The sequence below is a fragment of the Rhinoderma darwinii genome, chromosome 9 (assembly GCF_050947455.1).
Source record: "Rhinoderma darwinii isolate aRhiDar2 chromosome 9, aRhiDar2.hap1, whole genome shotgun sequence".
Classification (NCBI taxonomy): domain Eukaryota; kingdom Metazoa; phylum Chordata; class Amphibia; order Anura; family Rhinodermatidae; genus Rhinoderma; species Rhinoderma darwinii.
Genome location: NC_134695.1, coordinates 41380376 through 41396178, shown reverse-complemented (window position 1 = coordinate 41396178; position 15803 = coordinate 41380376). Strand labels below are relative to the sequence as shown.

General features: G+C 41.1%; 1 protein-coding gene across 4 annotated transcripts in view; it reads right to left on the bottom strand.

The window, feature by feature from the left end:
• The window catches only part of CHD9 (chromodomain helicase DNA binding protein 9), a 174241-nt gene that overhangs the window by 15807 nt on the left and 142631 nt on the right, over positions 1 to 15803 (bottom strand). For all 4 annotated transcript variants that reach the window (XM_075837529.1, XM_075837530.1, XM_075837531.1 and 1 more), the window contains 11 exons: positions 14613 to 14809; positions 13631 to 13830; positions 12637 to 12796; positions 12386 to 12475; positions 12173 to 12276; positions 11112 to 11229; positions 10968 to 11025; positions 9170 to 9212; positions 7637 to 7856; positions 5580 to 5782; positions 2246 to 3100 (listed from right to left, as the gene is read on the bottom strand). In XM_075837529.1, coding sequence (XP_075693644.1) covers positions 2246 to 3100; positions 5580 to 5782; positions 7637 to 7856; positions 9170 to 9212; positions 10968 to 11025; positions 11112 to 11229; positions 12173 to 12276; positions 12386 to 12475; positions 12637 to 12796; positions 13631 to 13830; positions 14613 to 14809 — 2248 coding nt within the window. The remainder of the gene's footprint in view (positions 1 to 2245; positions 3101 to 5579; positions 5783 to 7636; positions 7857 to 9169; positions 9213 to 10967; positions 11026 to 11111; positions 11230 to 12172; positions 12277 to 12385; positions 12476 to 12636; positions 12797 to 13630; positions 13831 to 14612; positions 14810 to 15803) is intronic.

Below are 15803 nucleotides of genomic sequence, written 5' to 3'. Positions count from 1 at the left end.
GACAAAAAAAGGGCATTTAAAAAATACAAATCTGAGGGTACAGCTGTAGCCTTTGTAAAATATAAAGAGCTTAATAAAATCTGTAAAAAGATAATAAAATCAGCAAAAATACAAAATGAAAGGCAGGTGGCCAAGGATAGTAAAACAAATCCTAAAAAATTCTTCAAGCATATAAATGCAAGAAAGCCAAGGTCCGAACATGTAGGACCCCTAGATAGTGGTAATGGGGAGTTGATCACAGGGGATCAAGAGAAGACAGAGTTACTAAATGGGTTCTTCCGCTCTGTATATACAACAGAAGAAGGAGCAGCCGATTTAGCCGCTGCCAGTGCTGTTAATATATCAGTTGATATACTGAATTGGATGAATGTAGATATGGTGCAAGCTAAATTAATTAAAATAAATGTACACAAGACCCCGGGACCAGATGGGTTACACCCTAGAGTTCTTAAGGAGCTTAGTTCAGTTATTTCTGTCCCCCTCTTCAAAATATTTAGAGAGTCTCTCATGACTGGTATAGTGCCAAGGGACTGGCGCAGGGCAAATGTGGTGCCTATTTTCAAAAAGGGCTCTAGGTCTTCGCCGGGTAATTATAGACCAGTAAGCTTAACATCAATTGTGGGGAAAATGTTTGAGGGGCTATTGAGGGACTATATACAGAATTATGTGACAATAAATAGTATTATAAGTCACAGCCAGCACAGTTTTACTAAGGACAGAAGTTTTCAAACCAACCTGATTTGTTTTTATGAAGAGATAAGCAGAAGCCTAGACAGAGGGGCTGCTGTGGATATAGTGTTTTTGGACTTTGCAAAGGCATTTGACACTGTCCCCCATAGACGTCTAATGGGTAAATTAAGGACTATAGGTTTAGAAAGTATAGTTTGTAATTGGATTGAGAATTGGCTCAAGGACCGTATCCAGAGGGTTGTGGTCAATGATTCCTACTCTGAATGGTCCCCAGTTATAAGTGGTGTACCCCAGGGTTCAGTGCTGGGACCACTATTATTCAACTTATTTATTAATGATATAGAGGATGGGATTAATAGCACTATTTCTATTTTTGCAGATGACACCAAGCTATGCAATATAGTTCAGACTATGGAAGATGTTTGTGAATTGCAGGCAGATTTAAACAAACTAAGTGTTTGGGCGTCCACTTGGCAAATGAAGTTTAATGTAGATAAATGTAAAGTTATGCACCTGGGTACGAACAACCTGCATGCATCATATGTCCTAGGGGAGCTACACTGGGGGAGTCACTTGTTGAGAAGGATCTGGGTGTACTTGTAAACTCAATAACAGCATGCAGTGTCAATCAGCTGCTTCAAAGGCCAGAAAAATATTGTCGTGTATCAAAAGAGGCATGGACTCGCGGTACAGGGATGTAATATTACCACTTTACAAAGCATTCGTGAGGCCTCATCTAGAATATGCAGTCCAGTTCTGGGCTCCAGTTCATAGAAAGTATGCCCTGGAGTTGGAAAAAATACAAAGAAGAGCAACGAAGCTAATAAGGGGCATGGAGAATCTAAGTTATGAGGAAAGATTAAAAGAACTAAACCTATTTAGCCTTGAGAAAAGACGACTAAGGGGGGACATGATTAACTTATATAAATATATGAATGGCACATACAAAAAATATGGTGAAATCCTGTTCCATGTAAAACCCTCTCAAAAAACAAGGGGGCACTCCCTCCGTCTGGAGAAAAAAAGGTTCAACCTGCAGAGGCGACAAGCCTTCTTTACTGTGAGAACGGTGAATTTATGGAATAGTCACCGCAGGAGCCGTCACAGCAGGGACAGTAGATGGCTTTAAAAAAGGCTTAGATAATTTCCTAGAACAAAAAAATATTAGCTCCTATGTGTAGAAATTTTTTACTTCCCCTTTCCCATCCCACTTCCCCTTTCCCATCCCTTGGTTGAACTTGATGGACATGTCTTTTTTCAACCGTACAAACTATGTAATATGTAACTATGTAATATGTTAACATATTGATGTAGATAGTGATTTTGATTTACATATGAACAAGGCCGAACAATAGACAGTAGGTGTTACCATGATAATGGAAGTACAACTTCAGGCTTCAGGCCTGTAACATCGAGCACTGGTAACTCAGCACAAAAAAGTCAGCTAATCACATTTTTCATGCACATTGGAAGGCCTTTTAAATAAAAAAAACGGATATTGTCCCTTTAAAGATTGACATAAGAATGAGAACTGGAGTAAATTGTTTGTACATACCGCATTTTTGTCCACCCCCATCATCACTGTCCTCGGATGAAGACGATGAAGATGAAGAGGAGGAAGACGATGAGGATGACGATGAACATGAAGAAGAAGAGGAGGAAGAGCTGGATCCTGAGCGTGAGCAAGAGGAGGAGGAAGATGATGAAGAGGAAGATCTGGATGAGCAAGACGATCGGTTTGTGTCCGAATCAGAGTCCGAACTGGAGGCTGACCCTCGTTTGCGGATTCTCGGCTTCTTGGAAGTTAGATTAGGTGTTAGTGGCTCAGTCCTTGCTGCCACCATGCGCCTGTCTGTCTCAGACTTAACAACAAGCTTATTTTCTCCAGGGAGAGGCAATGGGCCATTAACAAGACTTACTGCCTCAACCTTGAGTTTTACAGACTCTACTTCTGGTAAAGATGTTTCATCCTTTCCGGCTTCGTCTTTCACTTTGACCTCATCAATAGGGCTCCCTTTTAGTTCCTGTGTCCGGGACTGTAAATTTAGAGGCGACGCAGATAATAGCAGCTGACTTTGTGGTGTTGACAGTGGCGTAGAGGGGGTCCCTTTGTTCTGGTTATAGTTTTTCTGAGACGCCATAAAAGAGAGTTCAGGATCACGCAGAATGTGATAGTCTGTTCTGCTTACACCATGCTTAGCAGCTCCAATTAACAAATCCCTGTCATGTTTACCACATTCCCACCACACAGGTAAATCTGGGTTCGGCTGGCAGAGCTTAAGGCGCTCGAATAGCTGTGGGTGGTGGATAGCCTGCTCGCGAATTTTCCTCAGAAGTTCAATACGATACAAGGTTCTAGAGGCTCTCTCTTCTGTGATTGGCTGAATTGAGATAGATGATTCTGCTAGGTCTGATAGGCAAAACAACCAAGTTATTATATTATTCTCTAAAAACATCAAAATCCTTAAAAACAATAATACAAAATAAATATAATGTCTTCTACTTTTGGACAACAACATCTCAGCTAATCAGTTACCCCACAATTATAGCTAATATAGCTTAAGGACATACAGTGGATATAAAAAGTCTACACATGCCAGGCTATTGTCATGTCAAAAAATCAGTCTACGATTAATCATTTCAGAACTTTTTCCACCTTTAATGTGACCCATAATCTGTACGATTCCATTGAAAAACAAACTGAAGTCTTTTAGAGGGAAAAAAAAAAACTACAATAATGTGGTTGCATAAGTGTGAACACCCTCTTATAATTGGGTTGTGTTTATGTTCAGAATTAGCCAATCACATTTAAATTCATGTTAAATATTAGTCAGTACACAGCTGCCATTATTTAAAGTGATTCTGAGTAACCCATATAAAGTTCAGCTATTCTTTTAGGATTTTCCTTACATTTTCTTTGTTGCATGTGACAGCAAAAGCCATGGTCCATAAATGGCTTTCAGCACATCAAAGTTATCTGATTGTTGAAAGGCATCAGTCACGAGAAGGGTACCAAACAATTTCCAAGGCATTAGATATACCATGGAGCACAGTGAAGACAGTCATGAAGAAGTGGATTACATTTGGCACAACAGTGACATTACCAAGAACTGGACGTCCCTCAAAACTCGATGAAAAGACAAGACGAAAATTGGTCCGGGAGGCTACCAAGAGGCCTACAGCAACGTTAAAGGAGCTGCAGGACTTTATGGCATGTACTGGTTGTGTAGTGCATGTGACAACAATCTCCTGTATTCTTCATATGTCTGGGCTGTGGGGTAGGATGGCAAGACGGAAGCCTTTTTCTAACAAAGAAAAACATCCAAGCCCAGATATGTTTTGCAAAGACCTACATCAAGTATGCCAAAAGCATGTGGAAAAAGGTGTTATGGTCTGATGAGACAACGGTTTAACTTTTTGCCCATAATTCCAAAAGGTAAGTTTGGCGCAAAGCCAACGCTGCACATCAGAAAAAGAACACCATACCCACAGTGGAGCATGATGGAGGCAGCGTTATGCTTTGGGGCTGTTCTTCTGCAGCTGTAACTGGGGCTTTAGTCAAGGTGGAGGGAATTCTGAACCGTTCCAATTATCAGTCAATATTGAACAAAACCTGCAGGCCTCTGCTAAAAAGCTGAAGATGAAGAGGAATTTCACCTTTCAGCACAACAACAACAACCCAAAGCAGAACCTCCAAATCCACAAAGGAAAGGCTTCACTAGAAGAAGATCAACGTTTCGGAATGGCCCAGCGGGAGCCCAGACCTGAATCCCATTGAAAAGCTGCGGGGGGACCTGAAGAGGTCTGTACACAGGAGATGCCCTCGCAATCTGACAGGTTTTGAGCACTTTTGAAAGGAAGAGTGGGCAAAAAAAGTCAAGATGTGCCAAGCTGATAGACTTCTACCGAAAAAGACTGAATGCGGTCATAAAGTCAAAGGGTAATTCAACCAAGTATTAGTTTAAGGGTGTACATATTTATGCAACCACATTATTTTTGTTCTATATTTTCCACCCTAAAAGATTTCAGTATGTTTTTCAAAGGAATTGTACAGATTATAGGTGACATTAAAGGTGGAAAAAGTTCTGAAATTATTCATCTTGGACTGATTTTTTGACATGACAAAAACCTGGCATTTTAACAGGGGTGTGTAGACTTTTTATATCCATAGTATGTAATACATCATGACTTAAATGGTATAATTTTAAAGTCCATAATCTTGGAGGTGTCTGTGTGTGCACAAAATTTTGCGCAAAATTGCATGGTGATGATATTTAATGATTCATGTTTTATTTGAGTTTGTCCAGCGAAAGGGTTAATGCGGAGGTCCACATTTGCAACTATATATTTACTTTTACTTGCTCCAATGCATCTAAAATTAAAAATAAAGCAACTTTGCAAATAATCTTCGTTAAAAATATCTTATCGTTTTAGGTCTATACCTACTATGCAGACCAGTTTCCTTAGTAAAAGACTAAAAACAAACCCTCTGTATCCTAGTCTTGCAGTCATACTTCATTCTATCGGCCCGCTACTTCTTGCTAATTTACATTTGGTAGGTAAGTGAGATATAGAGGACAGATGGAAGGCAGTATAACTTCACAATCACGCTGCAAGGAGTTTGTAGTCGGTTACCATGGAAACACATAGGTCTGCATAGAAGCCCTAGGTGCAAAATGATAGGATATTTGTAATTAGGACTAATTGCAAAGTTACTTCAATTTGAATTTTAGATGCATTGGAACAATAAAAATAATTTGGTTGCGAGTGCAGACATACCATTTAATTGATAAGATATTCTATTACTTCAGATGGTACATGTAATTGTTTTTTTTTGCAGATTGTTGTGATATGTTTTGTGTATATTAACCTTTACTAAAAGCACACACCTTCTTTAGAAGGCAATCGGCACACCCTTCGGCACATTGCTATGAAGGCGTAAAGGTACTTCTCAAGGCTCTCGTCTGTCTTCTTATGCAGTCTGGCCATAGCTCGAAACTTGGTCCAATCAAACTGTCCTCTCCCCGGATCAAACACCACTCCAAAAGTGGAAACTACGCGGTAAAAATCAGCTTCTTCCCTTCGAGTCCATCTAGAAATCAAAATGTATGTTTAGTGTAGAGTTAATAGAATACTCCTACAAACATGGAATTATCATACAGTAGTTTGTGACAGTTGTTTCTGTATCCCCTCTGTGGAGAACCTGTTTGGTACAGTCCTTAAATCAGAAAGTGAAGAGGCTGACTCTTATCTACATTAACTGCTGTATATTTTATCAGGTCAGAGTGAGGTCACATGATCCATATAGAACGGAATATTTAAATAATATATATATTAATTTTCAACTTCATTTCACTCTCGCCTATAGCTAGCACACCCCAAATTTATAAAGCGCTACTTACTATATTCCATGACAGTTGCCCTCCTCCAGCCAAATTACGCTGGATACAACACATCCCATCCCTGACAGAGGAGGAATGGGGAGAGGCGCTGGGTTCTTTCCCAGCTATATATCACCCATCAGACATATTTAACACCAATACGTCTACATAGAGCGGGACGCCTCCCGTCCTTCCAATCACCTAGATGTGCGGCTGATGACGATGATTTTTGGCACCTTATCTGGGAGTGCCCCCAGGTGCATAGGTTCTGGGCTGCGGTAGTCCATATTATCAATTCCTTTTCAATAGCTCCCATTATGTTAGACCCTAAACCCTGTTTGCTGGGATTACTTGAGGATGAAGGAGCATGGTCTCCCGATCAGCGGATATTCCTAAGAGAAGCCCTATTCATGGCCATGAGATGGATGGCTCCTGTTGCTCCTGAGACATCCCAATGTATAACCTTGATTAACAACATGCTGCCCTTTGAGAAAGTCATTTTCCATACCTGGGGATGTCCGACTAAATTTGACAAAATTTGGGCTGCATGGTGTGCCTCATCTGATACTTTGAATCCGACTTCCTAGTCGAGGGTGGATGCCTGAATTAATGTCTAGTTGCCATGTAGAGAATTTTGCATTGGATCACTGCTCCGAGCTCTCTATGTCAAGTGTCTCCAAACCCTATTGGTCCTGTAACGCAGACTGTTCATTCTGATGTTATGATATTCTGTTAGTACAATGCAATGTCTTTTTGCTGACTGTTCTGATTCATGATCCATGCATGCTTGCTTATCTATGTACATACTTCCAATGCAACTGCTACATTCTAAAGGTCATAAGGCTATGCTTGCCTGATTATGAACATGAATATAATTTCTTGTACCTGGGTCATGAAAATTTTTGTAATAAAGCGAATAAAAAAATAAATTAAAAAAAATATACATACATAAAAAAAAAAAAAAAATGAAGAAGTATTACCATAATGAGTAGTTATCTAAAAACCCGGAGTGCTACGTTAGTGGGAATTTGGGTGTAGGACTTGGAAGTGACAGAGGAGCCTGGATGGAAATGTAAATCTATCCTAGGGTGTTACCAGCCTGAGCCTGTACTCCATAAGAGACTAAATGACCTCCAGTCACATAGACATATCAGAAGGTTTAACCCATGGGGCTGGGACCGAGGCCACCACAATTTGCTAGAACAAAGCTTCTAAACAACTCAAACAGCACAAAGCAGCTTTGACTACTGTCGGAGAGCTGAAGATGGTGATAGACTACAATGCAAGTTTATTGCCCATCTTTAGCTCTCCTAAGTACAGATTGTAAGTTTCTTTTGTAGATCCCAGAGAAAGCTTCTCCACCTATGAGACATGAATGCATATCCTATGGAAGTGTCTAAGGTGGGAAAACCCCTTTAAATGACACAGATCCCCTTGAAAACTACACATGGCACTTTCTGTATGGGTAAGAGCGGATTCATAATTAGGGATCTAAAAATAGACTGTCCTGTAAAACGCGAAATAAAAACAAACCCGAGTAGATTTCCGAAAAATACGCCACCAACCTTTGTTGCCTTTCGATTTTTGCAGCTACTTTTGGATTCAGAGAAACCTCTTCAAAGGGTGTTTGTGTTACAGTTGCATGAACAGGAAACATGGGTGGGATTTGTTGAACCTGCTTAAATTTAGTAGTGCGTTGGAATGTGGTTATAAGTCGCCGGAGGCGGGTGGTTAGCCCAGACTGTGTAGGCCAGTAGCCTTTGTCTCCTTCTTGCACCTGCCCATCTGTTTAAACAAGACAAGAAAGAAGGTAGAAAATTGATTACGTTTTAAATACTATCCAAAAAATTTAAGTGAAGCTCCACCTCTGCCACCACTTCCGAGAATATATATTAGAGAAATACATTAATAGGTATCATTGATATTATTGGAAATTTCCCTTTCACAGGGTATCCTCACCTTTAACATTTCTGGCACATTCATAGGATATGTCATGCATGTTTGATTGTATGGCTGGAACCCCACTGATCATGACCTCAGCGAGTCCAACTCTCCAGTCCTCCCCTCCGTACAATGGGGTCATGGAGCCACCATTTTTGTGATCGGTAGAGGTCGGCTTAGAGTCAGACCCTTAACAAACATTTAATAAAGCGTTCTGATAGAAACCTGCTGTGATGTGAGGAACCCTTCAGATCCATCTACAGATGTGGGCATTCAACGGACAATAAAAATCTTAGCTTAGATCCTGGTGTCATATTAATGCCCAGCTGCAATATTTGGGGTGTAGCACTAATTTAAAGTCAGGGAGCAGGATGTATAGTTTCACTTCTTGGTTCTGTATCTGTGTAGGGCAGGGTTGGGGAACGTCCGGCACGCAGGCCGTATAAGGCCCGCGGGATCATATCTTGAACTTTTATTCTTAGAATTTGATGTGCATCTCCGGCTCTGTTTGGCTTAGACTAAGGGCGGATTTACACGAACGTGATTTATGTCCGTGCAACGCGTGTGCTTTTCACGCGCGTCACACGGTCCTAAGTTAGTGTATGAGGCCGTGCAGACAGTCCGTGATTTTTACGCAGCGTGAGGCCTCTGTGTAAAACTCACGACATGTCCTATATTTGTGCGTTTTTCGCGCATCACGCACACATTGACTTCAATTGAAAATCACGCGCAGCACTTCCGTGGGACGCGCGTGATTCGCGCAACAGCAGTAAAAAGTATGATTGAAAACAGAAAAGCACCACGTGTGTCATAATGATGGCGGCTGCACGAAAATCACGCAGCCACGCATCATATGGTGATGACACACGGAGCTGTTAAGTGCCTTATGCGCGCGCAAAACGCCGCTTTTTTTGCGCACGCAAAACGCACACGCTCGTGTAAATCCGGCCTTAACCACGAACATTCATTTTTTATGCAATTTGTTTTAAACATTACACTATGATGCAAATTGCATGAAAGCGCCCACGATGGTAAAAGTGGAAACTGAAAACCCTGGCAGCGAAAAGTGTTAAAGAAGAATTCCGGTTTTACCAATCAAAGGGTATTCTTTGTATAATGAAAATATTCCGTACATACTTTGTGTATCAATTTCTTACCTCCATCTGCTATCACTAGGTCACCAGGAGATGATGCATCATCCTGCAGAAAGGAAACAAGATAATATTAAATGCAGCCAAAAACCATATTTTAATACTATCCTGTTTAAAGGATAGGAAGGTATCAGATTGATCATGCGGCCCTATCTGCGGGTGGCATGATATAGGAGAAGCTGAGCAGATTACCGTATTTTTCAGACTATAAGACGCACCCAGGTTTTAGACAACAGAAAATAGGAAAAAATGTCATATTTTACTACTTTTAGAAAGAAAAAAACCTATTGGTTAAAAAAAATAATTTGTTCAGTTTCACCACATTCTGAGAACCATAACCTTTATATTTTTTCATCGTTTGAGCGGTGAGAGGGCTTATTTTTTGCGGGACGAGCTGTAGTTTTTATTGAACCATCGATCAATGGTACGATACAATGCAATACATGGATTAGTTACGGAAACCGTGTAACTCGCTGAGCTATGCTGTTTCCGTAACTCCCATAGTAGTGAATGGCAGTTACAGAAGCAGCGTAGTATGCTACGCTGTTTCCGTAACTACTATTCAGTTCCAGGGGAGTTCCGGAAACAGCATAGCTCAGCGAGTTATGCTGTTTCCGTAACTTGACCATGTATGCTACCGAGTTCCGGAAACAGCGTAGCTCGTGGTGCAACTCTGTTTCCGTAACTCTCACTTCTATGGGAGTTACGGAAACAGCTCAGCGAGAACTCGGCTATTTCCGTAACTCCCAACCACCTAACCAGGAAGGGGCCGGGAGACAGCGGAGCTGAGTAACGGGGCTTAGGGGGCCTGGTTCTAGAGAGAGTTTGCGGGTCCCAGAGGTGGAACCCGCATCTATCGAACATTTATGACATATCCCGTGGATATGTCGTAAATGTCCTTCACGGGAAGACCCCTATAAATGCCGCGGTCGGTATTGACCGTGGCATTCAACTAGTTAAACAGCCAGGAACAGCGCCATTGCTGTTTCTGGCCGTTAGAGCAGCGTGTCAGCTGTAAAACACAGCTGACACCTGCAGTGTATGGAATGGGCTCAGCGCGTGAGCCTGCTTCATACATCACTCCCCCTTCATGATGTGCCGGCACATTATGAGTCGGGAAGGGGTTAAGTAAGAAGCGGTCAGGGGGCCTGTCGCTGCCGACTATAAAAGACGCAGGGACTTTTTAGCAAGATTTATTCTTGCTAAAAACTGCATCTTATAGTCCGAAAAATATAGTAATACATAGTTTTGTGAGAAAAGATTATAACTTGTCGATTAGTCATTTAAATCCCTCCTAACTCTGAACTTATGAGCTATGGAGGTGGTCTCCCTCAATGACTGACAGCCTTCTTTGTATAAAAGGTTTCTGCATTGTGCCATTCCTCGGGTATTCCTCTTGGAAATGTATGAATACATTGACAACTGGGAATTACCATTCCCCTTGTCAATAGGGCGTGTCCGTGCAAAGTCAGAGCGTTCGCACTGATTTGACACACCCTATTGACAAGGGGAATGGTTACAGTTCTTAATTTATTCTGACATTTATTCAGGCATTTCCTGCAGAAATAACAGAGGAATGGAACAATACATAGTTATAAGAAAAGACGCGTCAGAAGTGTTATTTTATGAGGATTACGATTATTTACTAAAAAATAAATAAATACATATATATACCATATATATACCCATACATACATACATACACACACACCCACATATATATATATACACACACACACACTATATATCAGGAGAGCAGGCAGGTCCATTTTTTACTGCAAAATACAAAAAAATTGCCTCTTACTTCCATGTCATCTTTAAATAAAGCAGGGGCAGGTTTGTACTCCGGATCTTCAACGTCACTGTTGGAAAACATTTTAGAATTATTGTAACATGGTCTTTTAGTAAAATACACACTACAGTAACCATTGAAGATGCTGTTACCTACCCATCCATGTAATCATTTGCTCTCTGTTCTGCAGCAACAGCTTTTTCATCTGGCTTTCCAGCTCGTTCGAGAAAACAAAGAGCCGGGTCCGCCCGGATTGTGTTGTATTTTTCATAACCTGAGAAGAAAATAAAATGTTGTAAATAACCGTATTAATTTCTGCATTAAAGAGAATCTGTGGTTTGAAGGAGCTTTACAAAAAATGGACCGTAACTGCATAATAAACAATTCTCTAATATAGAGAAAATAATAGAAACCCTCCAATCAGTAGCTGGAAGTAAAAGAAGGCAGTCAGGGGAACTTCCCATTTCCTGCAGATGAAATGTAATTACATCAACAAACTATAGAACACAATTCATGCAAGGCCATAGCCTGCAAATAGGATGCAGACTACAGACTGTCCAATAGTCAGCTGTGGAAATTTACAACTGTTTTGTGTCTAGAGCTTCTATGCAAACGTATGTGTCTCCATGGTTACAGACTACGAACAAATCGTGTGTAGTCTGATAACAACTGCCTTTCATATGTATATAGGTTGTCAAGAAGAAAGGGCAAACAGGAGAAAGTAACAAAACAGGACTGCAGTATCAGATTACACATAGATTTGTTTTGTCTGTAGCCATGGAGACACAGAGGTCTGCATGTGAACTGTATACACAAAGTAGAATATAATTATTGAAGACTATTTGCATTTCAGATGTTTGTTTATTTCACAGTTAAATATGAGTAGTATTTCCCGAAAAGTCAGTCTCACAACAATAAATGGCACTCTTTGCAAGGTTGTTTATAAATTTTTTATGGTTAAAATAACTGAATAGAGTACACGGCTATGAATTGGAAGAAACTTTTACAACATATAGAGTGGCCAATCCACCCCCCCCCCCCCCCCCCTTTCCAATAAAACAGGCAGATAAGCAAAACCTGTAAGTGAATGTTGGGTTGTCTCAATTGATCTAAAGAAAACTAAAAAAAGATAGGAGGGGACCAGGTTTTGTTCCACCACCTTGTCACAACTAGGTCATAGCAAAGCGGAATAAGCCTCAGGTATTTTCTCCACTCACCGTGCTTGTATACTCCTATCAAAAGTGACTTGTCTGCATCTGCATCCCACCAGTTCACTGGTAACTCTGAGTGATCAGGCTCAGGAATCCATAAATCAATTTCACTAAAAAGCAAAAAAATAGAGGAATATGTATGCCAAAAATCGGAGAAAAATCCAAACAATTAACTCAATACAGAAATAAAGATCTTAACCTGTGAGAACACACACTTACCTGGCATCCACTCCTTCAAGGACGCTTTTGCTATGAGCCCCGATCACTTCTTGCTTGAGATAATATAACATTCTCACTCTGAGTAACACCCTGAAAGAATAAGGGACACATTAGACCATAACAAAACAGCAGATTAAGGCATTACACTAAAATGGCCTAATAAGTCTATAGCCTTCAGAGTGATTGGGAGCGCCACAAAATTATGGCTCTACGAGCTTAGACCGATAGCTGATAATATGGCAATCCCTTACTTGTTGCAGTGATGTTTTATGTGCTTTTTATATCCATCGTCTTGAAGAAGATGCTCTGGGTTATACTTTCGCAACCATTCAGCCTTGTGGATGTCAAAAGTGCTAGTTTGGGTCTTAACCTTCTTCCCCTTCCTGCCTCGTGGTACTGGAGCAGATAGACCTAGAAGGAAGATCAGACATTGTAGAACAAAATAAATACCCCAATTCATCCAGATCTGTACTTTTTAGTAGACTAGATGGTTTGATAATATGGTGGAGCAGAGAAACTCCTTGTGAGATAGACTGCTGGGAGATTTCAGCTCTGAAGCCTGCAGAATTGTGAAAGTTCTTGAGAATAGTACAGACTGCAACTCCAGGTAAGACCAAGGTGAGTTACATTCTAGAAGACCAATGAGAGAGCGACCCAGTATTTCCATAGTCTGTATTGTGAAGGCCAACCCGCGCTTGCAAAGTACATAGGTGTGAAACAAGAGTGGACTAATGATCCCAAAATGAACATATTTTAAATTACAGCAGTCTAAAAATTTTAATTCCAATACCTATATAATTGGACACCTACCTAGTGAATGCAACAAGGCCGAGATAGAGGAACATGAAGTTTAAGTATATACCTTCTTTGTAGACATAGTCATTCACGTGACATACAGAATAGTAATTATTCAACATTTTGTAAAAGAATAATGAAATGTATTTTTCAAATACATAAGCCATGGAAAAATGTCTGGATATCCTTTGAAAATTTAGTGATAGAACAACTCATCGAATAATAAAGATTGCAGTTTATATTCTTCGCCAATATGTAAAATTTCCAATTTCCAAACAAGTATGGACAAAATATCCATCACAAGCCTTGCAGAATTTCAACACTATTCCTTGAGTTTATCACAGACTTGCATGGAGAACCTGTGACTTAATATAAAAATTATTAAATTCATGGAAAAGTCTTGTTTTTAACACCTCAGAACCAGTGTAACGCATAAATGCTATAACATACCAAGATGGTTTTGCAACTCCCGCGTCCTGCCATCTTCTGTTGGAGTGATGAGGTCCCAGATGAAGCTCTTGATCTTGTCATCTCCCCTATAGTGCACGATGCAGTAAGCCAGCAACGCTCGACAGATTATTTCCACATCCTGCTCATTAAGCTGTCTCTTGAAACGGCCATGAGATAATATGTCTCTCCATCTTCCCCACCTACAACAGATCAGACAGTTTTACATAACTCCACCAAATACAATGCTTATTTAATTCTACGCCAACATTGCGTCTTTTTTGCTACTGCTACTCCATCCTGCTCTGCTGCCATCTGTGCCAAGATTAAAGTCCAGTGGTGGCTCTCCACCACCAGGTTGTCGATGGTCTTGATCTGGATATCAGTTTTGCCGTTTGCCTCTAGTACAACAGGATGTAAAAGGTCTGACATCAGCAATTCGGAGAACATTATGCAAATAGTTGTACATTGAATAATCCCTTTGTGCTCGTTGTTTTGGGCAAAAGGAGCTTAAAGTGGTTGTCCGGGCACAGACCGGTTTTTCATACTGATGACCTATCCACAGGATAGGTCATCAGTATATGATCGATGGGGGTCTGACACCCGGAACCCATACCGATCAGCTACTCCGGTTGCCTCCGGGCACCGGATGTCCGTGCCGGAAGCAGATGGCTCTAGTCACAGCATAGCGACCGAGCTGCAGGACTGCATCGCTGCTCCTATTCAAGTGAATAGGACGGCCGCTATACTGTGTACGGAGCCATCTGCTTCCGTTACTGAACACTGCATAAACATCCTGTGGCAAGTGGCAGCTGGAACAGAGGATCGGTGCGGGGTCCAGGTATTGGACCCCAACTGATCATATACTGATGACCTATCCTATGAATAGGTCATCAGTATGAAAAACCGCTCCGTGTCCGGATAACCCCTATAACTCTGATCATACATATTTTTTTCATTTGGTGTTTTTATGTTAAACCCTTACCCATAAACCAAAAGATTCTTCTCAACACGGAAGCATTCAGTTCTGCCATATCCATTTAAACGATCATATGGTCTTCGTAACTTGGGTTTATCATCTCCTTCGCTCTCAGCTTCAGAAAGCTCAGCAAGTTCATCCTTGGTGGAACTAAAAGGTCGGGTTTGCTTGCGAATCCTTGGTGTATCAATAACCAGGCTGTTCTGCAGCGGACATAAAGAATAGTGAAGCTAGGAATTTATTCCATGGACATTGATTTTAATCCGCATCAAAATTCTGATGTTATGTAGAGTACGAACTGTGTAGATTGCTAAATAATGTGCTAGATCTTTTCTATTTTCTGATAATAAATTTGCAGTATATTAATAATTTAAAATTAAAACATAAGTTCTAAAGCAGATTTCCAAAATCAAGGTAAATAATGTCTACATTACATACCATAATAATTTTGCTTGATTTGCCAGTGCATAGCATACAATGGATGAATTGAATCACCAGTACTTTTATATTCGGCAAAAGCGTATCTTAAACCTGGCAAATTAATTGGGCAAAACAATTTGCCCATCTCTACAAACAACCCATTGTATTCAGAGGCGGTCATATACTACATGGCCAATGGTACGTGGACTCACACTCTTATGTGCAAAATAAATATTTTATTACTGCAAAATCCAGCAGGTTGTGGACCCACTGTGCTACGTAACCGGTTTGACTTTGGGCCACCTCTAAGGTGGACCGGTATAAGTAGCTGCTGGCCCAGCAGACACCGATGCGGTACACTGAAGGGCCAGGCAAGTGAAGGCTCAGGCCAGACGGATTTTGTGCAAAGTTGTAAATCAGGCCGGGGTTGACACACAGAAAACCAAACGGAACGCAGTAACAATACCCTCGCAGGGACAAGCTAGCACTGTGAACCAATATTGCTCAGGCGTCAGGTGACTATGGAGACTGCTTTAAATATGTGCTGGGCATCTGGGATTGTTTGGGGAATAATTTGAGTGCGCGCACCCGATGGGACACAGGACAAGCCGCAGCAGAAGGGAGAGAAAGAGTGTGACGGCTGGAGATGGCAGCACACGACTGCCCGCCGGGAGAGGCAGCATGATGGCGGCCACGGGACGCCGACAACAAGAAGGACCAAAACGCCGGCAGCAGAAGTTAGCAAACTGGCAGCGAGCACCACCACAAGGAGCGGCA